General features: G+C 33.3%; 1 protein-coding gene and 1 long non-coding RNA gene across 2 annotated transcripts in view; one reads left to right on the top strand and one right to left on the bottom strand.

Annotated features, from left to right (window-relative positions):
* LOC109610274 overlaps positions 1-16,625 on the top strand; it is a 76,166-nt gene extending 59,541 nt beyond the window's left edge. The window contains exon 3 of the long non-coding RNA XR_002192715.2: positions 16,587-16,625. This is a non-coding gene — a long non-coding RNA (uncharacterized LOC109610274). The remainder of the gene's footprint in view (positions 1-16,586) is intronic.
* Positions 1-17,767, bottom strand: part of LOC105254898 (zwei Ig domain protein zig-8) — a 307,240-nt gene that overhangs the window by 223,988 nt on the left and 65,485 nt on the right. Inside the window, exon 2 of the mRNA XM_011263866.3 lies at positions 16,195-16,358. Coding sequence (XP_011262168.2) covers positions 16,195-16,358 — 164 coding nt within the window. The remainder of the gene's footprint in view (positions 1-16,194; positions 16,359-17,767) is intronic.

Raw genomic sequence — 17,767 nt, forward strand, 5'->3', positions numbered from 1 at the left:
ATTAATAGCAATTAATAGTAATTGTGATTGATATATATATCAATAGCATGCTCTCTACATCTAGTATCTCTATATTTATTTTAATTTCTTATCTAATACACATGTGCAATAATGATTTCTAACTTTGCATGGAGACGTTAAAGTCGCTTTAATAGATGTGCAGAGATGCAAATGGTGATGAATGAAGAATCATTAATAAATAATTATCAATAAATATATCTTTATATATCAAATAAATTATTAATAAATGGATCGTTATCGTGGGGATAAAACAATAATCACGGAAAGTCTCTCGATATATCGGAGAAAACTTGGAGCAACGAATGTGTTAGCGATGAGTTTTCCTATCATGATTTCGTAGCAGTCGTGTGGAAACGTGCTCGCTGGCGGTTTACAAAGATTAATGATTTACGTGTGAGTGTATCGTGTCATAAATTGTGTGTTTTTCAGGCTCTTTCTTTATCTCTCAATCTCTTTCACACAGACGACTTCTTTCTTCTCTGTCGCTGTGGAGAATTTTTTGTCGTTGTTGAAATATATGATCAAATCGATATCTTTCGAATTCGATATTTTTCCGCAAACTTTAATATTAATCTCGGAAGTACGTTGCGACGAGATATTTGCGAGTTTCGCGTACGTATGATTACACGATTCGGATTCTTTTCATGCTTAATGATGTTTTCTCATGAATTCAAAACGTTAAAATATTGGAATATTAATGTATGAAAAAATTATGTTCTATCTTTATATTATTCATAAAAATATCTGTTCAAGTGTTTACTCATTTCTGTGTAAACAGTAAAATTGTTATATAAACGTGAAATTTATCTGCTCTTTGATATTACCGATATTTATCTGCTCTTTGATGTTACCGATATTTATCTGCTCGTTGATGTTACTCAAATGCATTCCATATGTAAAACGAAAGAGAGGAGTTAACTCTACAATATTGCAAGAATAATGGTCTGTCTTCATTCACACACGTATCCGCGCGATGGCCGCAAGATGGAATGGTTGTCATGTAACGTGTCAGAGGCCACACCGGTTTGAAAAGTATTAACGATCGTCATGGTGTATCTGCCACGATCACATTGTGGCTCGCGTAGCTGCAGGACAACGGAATGCGTATAATGTTTCGCGTAACAGCCGCAAAGTGACGACGACGACGACGACGAGAACAAGAGGGTGGATTATATTCATGTCGGTCACGTATCATAGTGTCTCTCAACCGTTGTGTCGTTTACCAAGAATGCTCGATGGAAAAAAGGGGGGAAAAAGGAGAGACACGAATAATCGTCCCTTACACATTCTTGTTTCCGGCTCGCTCCCTCCGCCACCCCCTGTTAGGATCTCGCTGAATGCACAATGCACCCCCTTCTCTCCCGAACTAGTCGTCGCGCTCGTGGTCAATGTATTCGAATGCAATTTACAAACATCCATCGATAATGTAATGTGTCGCGAACAAATGGATATTGCGCCGCCGGACAAATAGCTCGCGCACTTATTGTTTTCAAGCTGTTTTGTACGCGTATAAAATATCATCCTGGTCCAGGGCATTAACTCTCCACATACCATCCAAGTAGCTTTTTCGGACTCGCACGCTGCGATAGTGGTTCTTTTTTTTTTTTTGTAGCTTCACGACGGCTTGTTATAGAGCTCGCCACGTAATTTCCATTCGTGGGCATGGAATAAGCGTGCTTCGAAACTTTTCATATCAAATTAAAAAGGACTCAAGTGTAGATACTTCGTCTTCCCTTGAAAAAAAAAGAAATGGTTTTTGTAAAAAATATCAAAAGTCTGAATTTAGGAAAGAAAGGGGATTACTTTTCGAAGGACCAAGAAAATTTTCGAGAACATTAATGTCCTTCCGTAATTATCAATTCAATTTGTTTCGAGGGGGGAGCAAAAAATGAGTTAGGGGGATTTAATCTTTGGCTGGAACAAGCCGGGGATTAAATAATGGCGCGGCGACAAATAATCCAGCTGTGTGTACGTGTATATATGCGTCATATACGCGACAGGCACAAACAGCGATTGTGAAACTTCAAAATATCCTCTCGGGAACTCGTCCAAAATATAATAACGTCAAGTGAATTTATCGATCGCACGGGCGGATCTGTCCGGATGCGTTCGGCTGCGACAACAAAATATTATCCTTCGCTACGGCGATTAAATTAAAGCCCGGACAAACTTGCGGATTAATGGTGGCGGATCGGCTATTAATCTGGTCGTTGTGCAGCAAGCAAAATAAACGCAGCCTCCGGAACATCCAAAATATTTTGCGTGCGGCTCTGCTAAGAATACAGCGACAGGAACCGAATTTATAATACATTTTCTTGATTTATGTCGCGACGAAAGAATGATACTTTTTGCACGCGGCAAGTAACGCAGATTTGACGCAAACTCGTATTAATCTCGACTCGTGATAACAAATAATTTTTATGCGACGACGGGTGCTAAGGAACTTTTACAATCGAGTCCAAATCAAGACGTCTTTCAATATGCTTCATCAATCGTTTTCCGCTTAGCAATGAAAAAAAATCCCCTTTTTGTCGGCTTTTAAATATGGAGTATCGACTTGTCTATCGATAAATCACATCGATGGACAATCGGACGTCGAGCTGTGCATCTACTTCCGACATCGAGAAGCATCGGCAGGGCTTGTCTGGCCTGGAATGAGCGATCGGACGAGCGGCTTTAGCGTGTTTGCGTGGCACGTGCGGCATCAAAGCGCAATCGCAACATTGGTTTCTATCCGCTCGTCCTTGAATCATCCGTCGAAACCGCATATACCGATGTGAGGCCTGCCAATTGTATTATGTATCGCGTCCTCTGTAACTGCCACTATTGTTACGTCGTTCAAAGTCGCCTTTGCCTTTCTCCGTAGTGATTTGCGCACGACCCCGATAACGTCAGCGGCCGCATGACGATTTAATCACCGCGAAGACCACCGTTTCGGTTATCGGCAGCTCCCAGATAAATCATCGACAGGCCGTATGACGCACGTAGCCGTGCATTTGCGTGCGATTGTCGAACGGATCGCATCGAAACTGCGAATTGTTCGGAGCGATCACGTCAGATTACTGTTAATAACTAACCAGTGATTCGTATAACGTGATATAATTTGTATAATTAGATTTCTATTAAAATTATTCCACGTTAACATGCAATACGATATTGTTTGTCAACATTTTTGCAGACGTTTTAATATTATCCGCTTAAACTTGATTTAGACTTGAGAGATTTGAGACAGAAAGAGACATTTCAATCAGCTTAATAATTAGCTGCATAATTAATTTGAAAAAGTATTATTTCGTAATATTTTTATGTAAGAAGATTAGTATTGTATAATAATCAATTTTATATGTTGAACATAATCTTCTCTCTTTACGAGATTACAAAAATCTGAAATAATTTGTATAATGTAGAGAATTATACGACTGTGTGTATTGAATAAAAAAGTACACACATTTTTGAAAGGTACACTGAAAAAAGAATTGATTATAATAATAATCCAAACTAGATAAATATTATCCACTGCTGTGGTGAAGTAGTTTCAACTAAACGTATAGTTGATTAAGACAAAATAATTTAAGTATTAATTAAATTAAGCTTAATATTTAATGGACTCAACTAAACTAAAATATGCTGTTTTAAAATGTTTATAATTATTATTAAATATTTTGTTATTATCATTATGCTTAAATATATTATAAAAACTAAATATTATAAAAAATTCATTACTTCACTATAAAATGCATCTCACAGGTTTGCCCAACATTTTTTTTTTCAGTGTACAAAGAATGCGAGTCGCGTGCGACGCAAAACAAGGAAACACCGAGAATATTACGCGAATCCTCAGGATTGTACAATTAAAGTCACATTGTGAAAAATAAGAGGTGGTTGGAGACGCATTGTAATTCATTCAATTTCTTCTCCTGTACGTTGCGGCGTTTTTATTTACTATCACGAGGGAGCGTTGGCGAGCTGTGACTTTTTCTCACGTTAAATGAAAAGTATGAGGCGGTCTTTTTAAAGACTAATTTATGTTCTCTTTTGACAATCATGTGGTATAAATTATTCAATTTGAAGAGAGAATTGAATCTTGCAAATCTTGCAACGTTGTGAAAACATTTTCACGAAATAAATGATAAGAAAACATTGTCTTTGGATTCTTTTTGAATGATGATAATTTTGGATAAATTATTATTTATGTATTATATCATTTATTCTCTTTATTTACAATTTTTCCGGCCAAGAAAAAATAATATGCGAGCAAGAAAATCATGTTTAAATAAATGTTCCATTGAATTGCATTACGATTTCCGGCTATATCTCTCGACGAATACATTCTAGCGAAAACTCGTTTATCCGACGTAATCATTTTGAGTTGTAATAAAGTGCAAATCGTGTAAATTCGCCTCGAGCTTTTCGCAACGTACGCCTGCATTCCTGGCGCGGTCTTTATCCCACGCTTTGTTCAGTCACGCTTCGCCTCCGATTCGCTCTATCAATCTTACAAAGCCTTTCATCGGCACGGCCATTCAGACGTTTCCTCTTTATCCCATTCGCCAAAGTCACCTTTCTCGTCGACGGTCGTCCTTCAAATGCGCGCACGTCGTCTACACGTCTAACGTATTCGTCAACGGCACCCCGAAGACCTCGTACGAAGGTAGGGGTAACGGGCAAACGTCGAGTGCGTTGATTTAACCCTTTCGTGCCTAGTGGGTTATATATCAGGGGTTCAAAGAGAGAGAACGCAAAGTAGGTCAAGTGTAATAACGTTTGAAATATCTGGCCCTTTATGTTTGATAATACTGAAAAATCTAGGGCGACTGTTTGACGAATAAATTCATTTTTATTTCAATGAATCATTTGACTTTTTGACAGAGAATATATATATGATAAAAAATAATTTCATTGCGACACAAGAATTTTTTGTTTGGACACGTGCAAAATTATTTTGTTTAGATGATGGAATAATTAAATTAATGGTCTTCCTTGATTTGAAGGATCGAGAATTGGTTTGTCGACTGACCAGATAACGGTTACTATTACTGTGAAGAGCGACAGCAACGTCGCCGATCGAAACTAGCAATCTCGCTTTAACATAAATTCGCATGTCGCTCAAAGCGACAAACGTACGCCCTGATTTAGTGCGCCTGTTGAAAGAGGCGGTATTAACCCGCAGAGTTTCGATGATCAAAGATTGTAATGTCGATTGGATTGCTGCTGTAGATCAAAAGCAAAAATGTCTTTGTCGCAGGAATTTAGAATCGCGCAATTTATTCATACAATTTTATGAAATTATGAACAGTATTTACAATTTTATTACATGATGATTGAAAAACATATTTTGTAAATAAAATTTATTGATATATATATAATAAATAATTATCAAATAAGATAGATAGAGATATATTTGTTCGAAAATAAAGGAAATGGTGTGAAATTATACTGTTCTATCAAGAGTTAATTTTCAAAGTAAATGACACTTGGTACTGGACACGTTCATATTTTACCGGAACAACCTTCGCAATTGGAAGCGAAGATTCTGTCGGGAAAGCGTTAATACTTGCCTTACACTGGAGAGAATTGTACAAGTGCACCGCGATCGAGTGGCACGAAATATCGCCGACATTACGTATCGGAGCAAGCGGGGCATTATCGTCGATTAAACCACGGCCACAATCTGCACCGGTCTATATAAAATGTACGCTGCCGATAACAAGAGACCAACTTTCGTATCGTGGATTAATGGCTCCTACAAAAAGTATCGTCTGTAAACATACGTCAGTTAAAGTTCCTCCGAAGGAATCGACGACAATTTTATTACCGTTTCTGTCGATTACAAAAATGCATTGTGTGCCCCTCCCTTGTATCTTCTAAGGGCAGTAAACGGACAGAGAAATGTCAGTTAATATTTGCTATGAACGTGTTTAATTTAAAAAATTGCAATATTTATTTATTTATATTTATTTATTTATTTATTTATATAGAATTTATTCATTTATTCATACATATTTATTTATCATACAGTTGGATAAATAATCTCAGAAAAGAAATTAAATTTTTATTCATTTAAAATATAATAAATTCTTTTAACATATAATAAATGGATTTATTAACATTCTCTTAAATCAACATGATAATGATAATGAAAAAATGTCACTCTTTATCAAAATTTTTTTAGTTGTTTTTATCAACAATTATTATTATATAATTAATTAAATTGTGTATCACGCATATACATGATTGGAAAACATGCAACTTGGTTTTCTTGTTCGAATTTTATCTAGAGCATCTAGAAATATGATTATAAACAAAATTGTCGCGTGTAACATCGCGAACGGCACCGGTCGCGACGACGGTTTCGATTACTACTTGTTCTTTTCATTAGAAAGCAAAAAGAGCCTCGTGCTAGAAGCGATAAGAACGAAATGTTTTGCAGTAAAATTTGTCCTATTTTTGTGTATGTATATGAAAAAGTTGGAGGGAAATATGCATGATTTCTTTGAACTGCCCTCTGCTTCTGCAAGATTGTGCTTTGCTGGATCATGCTTTTTATATAACTATAGTACCATGCATTTTGCTTATAGAGAATAAAATAAAGATGATGAATACACAGATTTTTATTATGGCGAGAAATGTATCATTCTTCTTCTCGTCAAAAAAATTTAATAAAGAAAATGGAAAAAAACTTAAAAGATAAAGAAATTGAAAAAGTTTTAATATTACAGAGATATAATATTGCAGAGATATTTAATATACAAATTCACTTATGATTCATTATGAAAGATTAGATGTTTCTAATTATCATTTTTTCGTATTTATCGTTTGTGTCGTATATTATTCTAACATATATTCTTTAATAAAAACGAAAAGGAAACAATTTGCGCCGATTAAATAGAGAGATCAATAAATAGTTTTGTGATACTTTAACTACTAATGGGTCACGTTTTAAGAAATAAATATCTCCTGTTTGATACTTTGTAGAAAAAAGTATCAATTTTTTTTATAAGAGGATCATCCCATCGTCATCAACGTAATTGACTTGCGAGTAGAATAACTCTTGGCACCATTCGGTGATGAATTGAGTCTTTGTTTATTTTATAAGATATACGCACTGCGATATATATACGCTCAAGACAAGAGGAAAGATTGGCGTGTTAGTTTAGATACTCCAAGGATCGCTTTGTGTCGGCGAGAATCCACGATGATGCGATAAACAAATTCACGCTGTTCTATATCCCGTAAATTCGCTGAGGCGAAACCGAGTTTACCAGTCCTAGGAAGGTAGAAGGTCGGCACGATGTCAGATAAATCTGGCAAACAGTCCCTCGCTTCGTCGTAACTCTCGATGTCATCTTGGTGCTCTTGCGCTTCATCTACCACGATGTCTCTATCTCGAGTAGATAATAATGTACAGTTGATTAATTTTGAAGTCTAATCTGGCAAAGTTGATATTCGCGATGATATTCGTAATAAATGTTTCATTTTCAATTTCTTGCGATTATTCTCATTCGTTTATATAGTAATCTCAGATACTTCATAATTCTTCAATTTTCATTTAGTATTTAAAAAAATAATTATCTTAATAAAATGAAATCTACCAAAAGACACATTTTAATCTTACTCAAATGATATCTTATTCAAATTTTTCATTTTTAATTGTTGGAATTGTTAAATTTTTAATTATTAGAATTATTAGAATCATATACTCATTAGTTATATATTGTGATAATACTCATTAGTTATATTTTGTGATTATTTTCTAGATATTTATTTTCCCTTCCATTAAGAAACAAGTTCTTTTCTCAATCAATTCAATCGATAAATGTAATTAAATAAGTAATGTAATGACATGAAAAACACTAGCCTGAATTTGTAATAAATTTATTACATATTCAAGATGTACATATACTATAGAGCGCAAAATTAAAATTATATATATCTCATTTTTTACCTCTGTAATAGACGTGTAGTTTGAGGAATTATTTAATATGTAATTTTTAATGTGTAATTATTATTTGCACATCACACTATATAATTAGCACTTGCACAAAGTAAGATTTAAAAGACGTCTCTTATATTTTTCCATTCTGTATTAATATTAACAATCTTTTCTCATTTTCATCTTTCTCTCTCTCTCTTTTTTTTTTCTTTCTTCTCCTTGTATGCAGCATGCATATTGTAAATTGACCTACCTTTGAATATGTATATAGAAAGTACCGTAATGTAAAGAGATGTGTATTATAGTGTGGTACCGCACGCCATGTTGTCTCAAGGTGAATTATTTCTAAGACAGAATCATGCGGCTTGCAACAAATATTTTCGTGAAGTAGTGAGTGAATGGCCTTTATATTATATAGACTGCATTATGATGTTTGTACAGCAAAGTTTAGTAAGATTCTCTTTGTAGAGATATATTATTCTGATCTGTTTTCGATATTTTTAAGCTTCTATTATGAATTATTTTGATCAGAAAACTTTGAATTAAAATTCTATAAAAAAGTTCTTTTGAAATAAATTGAAGAATAAGATCAGTTTTCATCGAAATATTTTAAAATTTTGATATTGAATATGTATGTTTGTGTAATTCTATATTTATGCATTAGTATAAATTTTCACATACATGGATACAAGTATGAAAATATATTATCTTACTAAATAATTTACAGGATATTTTATCGAAGAGAATTAATGGATTTTAAAAATTAATTTTTGTTATTTTTATTTGAAATTTAATATAAAAATATTTCACTTTTTTCGTATAAAATTACTTCCGTATATTTTGTATTTGTGTAATAATAAACATCTGAGAAAATATTTTTAACATTTTTAATTTACACTGAATAGTCTTAACATGCCGATTTTACAAGAGAATAGAGATATCGCGAGTGATCGATAAAAGTAATACAACGACAAATCTTTGTAACTTACATCGCTTCGTCTATCATATTTAAATATAATTCTTTGCCGTTATCTTGTTCCATTCAATGCACTTGTTCTTAATGTTCTCTTTACGTCTGGAACGAGGGCATGCACCTTCGCAATGCTTATTGTAGTTGAAAGACGAGACGATTTGTAACATCCAATTCTCCACGAGTAACAAGATTTATATGTATCACTAGAGAAAAGGTTCCCGAAGATGTCTTGCAGGAATAAAGAAGTATGACAGAGAATGTCAGAACGAAATGGATAAATATGATTCGATTTTATTCTGCTTGAATGAAATATGTGGCTCATTTCTTTTAGGATATATATCTTACACACACGCATAATTGATAAAGCAGTCGTAAATGCTATTTCCTTTTTAAATGTGATCGTAGTTATTCATTTATGTTATTTTTAACGCCCGTATATTCATAATGATTCTGTTTTCAATGCAGTCGATCATTTAGTAACGCGGACACGCAGCATACCGTTAATAAATAATTATTTGAATAAATGATGATATAATATAATGAAATTACTGTCGCGTGATAATTACGCTGAAAAACGTGAATATGTAAATAAAATAGAAATACTTAAATCTCTCGCATACTCGAACCAGTGGCAATTAAAATGTTGCTCGATTTTAGTACAATCTTTACGCATATATAACTTTGGCGGACTGCGAAATCTACGTAATCGCCCGAAGTTATTTTGCAATTTTATCGGATCGCCGTGCTTCGGCAATCGTTACGCCATAAACGGGGTGGAAATAAATAAATAAAAGAGAGCGAAAACGAGAGAGAAAGAAAGAAAGAAAGAAAGAGGAGCAGAGAGTACAGCGGTAGAGAAAAAGGAAGGAATTCGGAATACAGGCGGCAGCAAACGAAATATTTGATATCGGAAAAGCAATTGTTCGGATTAAACGCAGCGGTTTTCGCGTGGATCCTTTTTTCATATATGTATCGAGATTTAATTTATTCTCTTTAACCATAACCGCCGCGCGTGATCGAATCGCGATTATCGCTGCACGATTCGGGAATTTCGAATATTCAATTAATCTCGTCGATCTGCCCCAGGGATCGATTTCAAATTGCAGGCTATTAGTAGCATCTATGCTTTAAGGAGGATGCACCATCCTCCATCTGTGTTTACTAGACACGAAGGAGCTTCATGCAAAATTATCATTATCTAGTTCAATGCACGTTGCAGATATAGTTTGCTCTACTTTCTATAAATTTTCGTATTAGTCAATAACTCACACACACACACACACACACAAACGTACATTGACAAATATAACAGCATAAAAGTTTTATTTACAGAAAAAAAAGTTTTATTTATAATTAACGGGAAAAGCATCTTTTTTTAAAGCGCCTGCATTACATTTTAATCTTCAAAATATCTCTACATATTGATAATTATCTTATTACATAGATATACATACTTCTAGAAGTATTAATTTATTAAATATTTATTAAATATATAAAAATATTAAATATATATTTATTAATATATATATTAAATCTATTTTTTTGTTAAAAAAATATATTGAAATATTAAATATCCCGTATATTCAATAATCTTTTACTTTTAACGTTTTAAGTTATAATTGTATGAGATAACAAATGAAATAAAATATTAAAATAATACAATCATGAATATTTTGCACTATTTGTTTAATTTTGTTCGTTTTCACTCTTTTTTTTACATTTGCAATATGCATGAAAGTATATATTTGCTTTTTGCATATTTGCTCGACAACACAAATAACAAGTAATATTGTTCTCGTTACACTTTACAAAATTAGTTTGTTCAGTAATAGTCTAGAGAGTTTTAAATGGATTTGCTGAATGTAGCGATGCTATTAAATAGAAACACAATAAGATTATTACGAATTTAATGTTCTTAAATATATATGATAGTATTCCAAATAAGACTAATCGATATTTATACCGTTAACATGAATATTCTTATCTCTCGTATTTAGGTCACAATAACTTTTAGAAATTGAATTTTCCTCTCTTTAAGGATCAATGTTTTATTTCCAAACAATATAAATCTTACAGTGCAAAAACATATTTTTGTGTAAAGATGTTTACGTTTACATTTTTCACTTTATTTTTCAACATATTTTGTTAACAAAGATTGTTAAGGTACATTAGTCGGTTCCATTAAGTTAATTAAAATTGGTTATCTTCTTCTTTCTTTAATATTCAAATACATATATTTTTTTATATAAAATTAAAATTAAAATTAAAACTTTATTACTATCTTCATTTTAAAATTGACAATGTAAAAAAATGTAAAAAATCGTTTAATTAGAGAATAAAGAAAAAATAAAGTTTTAATAAGCTAGCTCGCATATTATTTCACTGCATACAGCTCGTAGCTTATAAACTGCATCATTTAGTATTCCATTTTGATACATTTAATATATTAATATTAACAATATACGTTGATATAATAAAATGAAGAATCGATACATCGCATATCAAAGTCATTAAGAAGTCAATAAAATTATCAGTCAGCGCGCGATTAAAAATAATGAAATTTTCGAGTCGCTCTTGATAGACTATCGAAAACATTATATTAGGTCGTCGCAAGAAGATAAGGCACACACCGTTTTCGGAGATTCCTCGCGGATCTACAATATATATACAGCATTCAGCAGCTACGCTTTGCTACTCAAACGAAGCTGATCATCCCCATCGAAAATCCGATCCTCCCTCCTTGTTCGCAAGGTCGCGCGTAAATCTTGGGTCGGGACTCGAGCTAGAGAAAACCTCGGGATGAACGACACTTCCGCTTCCCGGCGCGATATTTATTCAAACCGGGAAAAGAGTGGTCCTCGCCGAAAGGATCGAATTACCGAGCTGTTTTCTTCCCGTTGCTTTGAATATATACAACTACGTCTCGTCGATATAACTTTATCATGCGGAATCCGTCAGGTTCGCCCAAATTCATTCTCCCTCGAGTAAATCGATTCGGTTGAAAGGGTCGTTTACACGACCGGATTATATGGTATAAATACCGGAGACTCTCAGAAACTCTTGACGAGAGATATAAATCAAGTGGAGTTGAAGGTTCCGAACTAAAATAGCATCTCGAGCAGATATGTCATTCGAGTTAAAATATTATTCTCCAAAGATATTTTGCGGGTGAATATTGTAGATTTTAAAGAATAAGACTGAGAATTATTTTTGTCGGGAAATATTAACAATTTATACTAAATACAAATTTCTTTAAGAGAGAAAGAGACAAGGTTAGAGATTGCAGACTAAATTCAGTTAGGAATAATTATTTATTGTGCATACCTATTTAATTTTTTTCTCATATAACTCGGGATACAAATGCATTATATAATAGATACATTATATAATAGAGAGCAAGAGTTGATGACTTCTCCCTTTGGAATATTATTTTGGGTCAACAAGCGCGTAATGTAACGCATGGAATTAGCAATGCAAATGTTGCGTTTCCATTTTACGGATGAGCACCCTGTATAAGCCGCATATGGCGGTACCAAGTTGCACGTGCGAACGTAGTTAATGTCCCGATTTCGAGTTGCTGAAGCTCTGATACAATGTGTCAACGTAAATACCACTCACAAACTTTCGAGATACAATGAGAACGTCACTAAACGCAGAACGATTACAACTTCGATCAACGCTCCAAGTACATTGGAGCACTTAGTCTTTCTATATTATCTCATCTTCGAATACTGTCAAATTAATATCAAATCACGAAACTAATTTATGAATAAAAATAAAATATAATTAGAGAAAAATGAATAATTTTCGCAAACTGTAGGCCTCGCGATCTCTATAAGTTGACTGACAATAAGAAAACAGAGAAAAATATCGAAAAAAATATTTCTAAGCAGTGGTAGATTAAAATTTTAATTTTTTAGTTATAAAATCTCTTTTTTACAATCTCATATATGTATATATATGACACTTAAAATATTTCACCGTATTGATTTTCGAGTAATTGCGAGCTTTTCGCAAAAAAATTGTTACTATTTAATAAATATTTTAAATTCAAGTGTCCATTAATGACAACATAAACAGTATGTTGATGTCGAGAAAACTTACAAAAGTCCAGAATATGTTGTAAACAGTTTTACTAAGTCGGAAAAGGAACGACGGGCAAATGTCTCCGTTAACTCCAAACATTTGCCCCGCAATAACTTCATATACGTTGCGCCAACTTTCTGCAAGTCAAACCGCCGACTTTCTCAAGTTAACATGTAAATTGTAAAGCGCGGCGCTATATGTATATATATATAATTATTTATGCTAACATTCGTACAGCGCAATTTCTGAATTTTAGTATGTATTTAGAAGATATTTCTGAATTTTAGTATGTATTTATAAGATAAATTAATACATTAAAAAAGTTTTGCAGTATTTCAATGTTAAGTGAATAACTGTATATACTTCTTTCTACTTTGCTATTCAATATTTTTTATAAAAGAATCTCACAAATTATGTTCCCTTAAAAAGTTTATCTTGGATCCAGAAAAATATATGAATTATGAAATTTTTTTTGCTAATCTGCATTATATATTTTTATTAAATATGTGATATAATATATGATATATAATATATAGAAGATATAATATATATAATATATATATAAAGAATATAATATATAGAAGATATGAAATATAATATATAATATATAATATCATATCAATAATATATTATAATATATAATATTATTACGCATATATTATTAAAGAAGAGACCTATAATTATTATGTAAAAAAGTTTTCGATAACTATTTTATTACAATATGCGAGAATCGCGTCTCTTATTTTATGTTCAACTATCAATTCTTTCACTACAGAAATGATCCTTTTTATAAAAAAGTCCTCTGTAATTATCGTAAGTTCTATGATAGTCTATCACCAATCTCAATCTTAAGCCAATCATTCGTGAGCGTGTCAAGACGTGATAAGGCGTCCAGTCACAAGAAATGACCTGCGATTTTCACATGTAATTTATTACGATTCGACCTGTCGGTTCTCGCCGTCTCAGCTCCATCGGGCACCACCTCTGCGGGAACAATATCAGCACCTTTTTCCTGATCGAGTTCTTCTCTGTCTTTTCTCCTTTCGAGATGTGGGCTCGATTCGATAGTCGCGAGAAAATGCGCGAATTTTCGTAATTGGTTCAATGAGCAATCTTGTTACATCCTGCGTGCGATTGCTCTCCTTTAATAACAAAAACGTATGATATCGTCTAGTTATAAAATGAGAAAAGTTATTGTTCGATTCGTGATATTCGTGAAGCAGTAATCTTGTTGGAAAAATGCAGCATAACGTAATAACTTCCATATATCTTCTTTCATCATCCATGCTTGTGCTTTATTTAAAAAAGAGTATTTTTTCGACGAAGCATTGTTAGAATTCGCGGAGAAGCTTGTGAATTAATACAATTTTATTTTTTTGCGAACAGCTACGTAAATATGGAGAAACGTATATCTTATAAAATACTTGGTTTTTAAAAATTTTAAAGCAATTTCATGCATGGTTCGCACGAATCTCACCGCAATTCCGTCGTGGTTAGCCTATAATTATCGGAGTGAAAATACGATCGTGACGTTTACAAGTTATCGGTGATGCGTGATCGAACATCCCCCATCTCCTCGGTTCTTCCTCCCGGAAATAGCTGAAACTCACGTTATTGACCTGCTTGTGAATAATTGGGTCGTTAACGAGTAATCAGTCCAACTGCCTCTTCCCACGAAGTAAGATATTTTGCAACAATTCAATTGTAAAAGAGGGAGTTTTCCCGTGTAAAAGCGGGAGCTACATGCAAGGCATGTAATAAGTACGCGAACGCTGTTTAAATTTTTATAATCATGATTACGACTTTAGTCGAGTATTTTTTCTATTTTGAGAATATTGTTGATATTGTAAATTCGCGCTATTTATTGCAATAAATGCAATATTCCCTGAAACTTTGAGCAACCCTGCGTATCGGTATTTATCGAATTACTTCAGTAATATCGAGTCTTGTTATGCTGGTAACATCGATACATTTTCTCGACGTATATATTATATGAACTAGGCTGGAACTTTGCGAAATATGAAATCTTCGCATGCTGCGGCAACTCTAGCACAGTAACCAGAAGATTGCGCGGCTTGATTAAATATTAAGCCTTAACAGAGCATGCACAAAAAAATTACATTAAAATTTCTGCGATTGATATTGCATAACTTATCATCAATTTCCTATCTTTGAACGATTTTGCAGTTATGTAGACTTTTATTAAAAATTTATAAATTGGATAGAAAGAGAGAGCTCTTTGTTCTTGCGCAAGAGTAATTGACATACAATGCTCGGTTAAGAGCGAAAAAGAATAAGGATAACACTTGGTGTGAAAAGCGTGACGAATTCAATTATTAGTCAATCACGATTCTTAGTCAAAAATCTGGAAAGATAATTGCCGTTATCCTCTGTTCGCCTTTGAACAGGTTTATCCCTTCAAACAGGCGTCATGCATATTCTATCAACGACCTAACCAGAAACCGCAGGCCAGCCTTGTGGTAATGTTAACCCGGCAACTCTGATCTATATAGCTTGACAGAGAGGCATGCCTGGGATTGGGGATTTTGAAAAAACGATGAAGCGATCATAACCGCAACAGCAACCTCCGCTCTATCTTTGACGCGAGAATATTGCAAAGTTTTTTTCCTACCTAATATCTATGTGTCCCATTTAAGAGTCACTAAAAAGGTTATGAACTCTTTCTCTCCAGGGTTCAAACGAGTTTTTTTAATTTTTTATCTCGCATCTCGATAAATGCCTGAGCTATAAAGGGACTTCATGTCGAATTTAATTAACGTATAAAGTAGGATAATATTTTTTTATGAAGATTTTACGATGAAATCTTCTCAATAAAATAATTTACCAGGCTTGATATTTGTTTTCTGTTAAAAATTCCTTTGATCCGAAATAATTAACAACTTTTCATACCTTTTATACGAAAAAAATTTATTTATGGTAATTTCGTTGCAAATTATATCGAACTATACATTAGCATTTATCAAGTTATCCATCTCAAAGATCTGTTGCGGGAAGGAAATGTGATATTATGCGAATATTTATAGCTATTTATTTAAAGGGTAATTGATGCTGGAGAAAAACTTTTGTTGTAACGCTGTCAGTCGCGGATATTCTAGCGTAATTAGCGAATTGTCCTAGACGAAAGAAAGTTGCGAAATGTAGGAATTATGCTGTCACTCACCTCCTTGTCGCCTAGCTGATGAACTCTGCAGTGAAGAAAAGCGGTCTGACCGACCGCAGTAGTGACATTCCGTGGCACGTTCGTCTCGAAAGCTGGTACATTGCTGACGTTGCGACTCCCTTGTAGACTTCCGCTCAAAACTCTCTGATCGCGAGTGAACGTACCTGCGTGACATATAACATAGAAACGTCAACGTCGGAAATTAGCATGTCCACAACTAAGTCGCGAAACTCATTAAGCGCTCGTATAAAGCTTTAAGCATTTTACCAGCTCTGTCAGTTGCAATGAAATGGAAATAATCGTGTAATTTGCCTTCTCTTCCTCGTATATTTCTAAGATTTTAATTCGTTTCGGATGTTTCGAAGAGTAACAGAGATTATTTTTGCTTTCAGACTGGAACTCTTCGCCGGAAAATGCAATTTGGTGAGTCATAATAATTTAGAAAATTAAAGGTTTATCTTCTTGTCTCATATTTAGTGTTGAATGCGATTGTTCAATCTTTTCTTTACATTGTAACATTTAATAACATTTTCGCTCTATAGACTCTCTCTGGGTGCACTAAAGATAACTGAAATTTTTAAGCTAAACTTAAATGTGTTTTGAAAATATGATATCACTTCTTCTTTTATATTATTGTGCACAAATTTCATAAATTTCAACGTTTTTATTCAGATGTGCACTACTTTTATACAAATTTATATCAATTTTATTAAATTCAGGAGCTATATTATATTATGTGAAAATAGTGCTTTTCAAAATGTATTTCATATAATAATATATTATTTAGTAAGACATAAGCTTCTAAACTACTTTTAAAAGCAAATACGTAGGAACTCTCTGCATTGCATTATTTCAAAACTTTTTTTTTAAGTTTTAACTTATTTTCAAATTTCATTGTTTCCAATCTCGTGAAATTTGCCGTTAGTGTTTATTTTATTGTTAAAACTCTACAATAGATACGCGACAAAACAGAACCAAGTACATTGTAATTTCGTTAATTATTGTTGACGTTATCGAGATAAATAGTGGGTTCTCGACGTCGCTAGGATTTGCTCGAGTATTGATTGTTAGCGACGGAATCAGATAAGTTCGCAAGTTGTATCTGGCTTGCAGGTAAGACACAGATCGCAGATTAATCTGCAGCTTGCGGATAGAGGAAGGTTGGGATGGACGAGCTTGCATGACCTGGCCCTTTATCCGTTGATAGTGTTTTGCGCGCGGATCAGTTTGGACTAGAATATGTTTTGTGGATGAAACGTTACGTACAGCGTGTTTGTCCACGCTGATGACGGTCATTTCGTCGATATTAGCGTTAGATTACTCGCTAATTACCGACGATATTCAACAGCCATAATAATGATATTGGAAATTTTTGCGAAGACATCCATTTGAGAAATTATTTTTATTTGCTTTTATATTATTGTAATTTTAGTATTATAATTTTTACAGTTCTCATTATTGTATAATTCTCACTGCAACTCGAAAAAGAATTTTTTCCTTTATGCAAACAAATTTTTTAATATATCGCACAATGAAAATTGAATTTATATTATATTTCGCACGATGAAAATTA

Source organism: Camponotus floridanus, unplaced genomic scaffold (genome assembly GCF_003227725.1).
Source record: "Camponotus floridanus strain SB8 unplaced genomic scaffold, Cflo_v7.5 scaffold3, whole genome shotgun sequence".
Lineage (NCBI taxonomy): Eukaryota > Metazoa > Arthropoda > Insecta > Hymenoptera > Formicidae > Camponotus > Camponotus floridanus.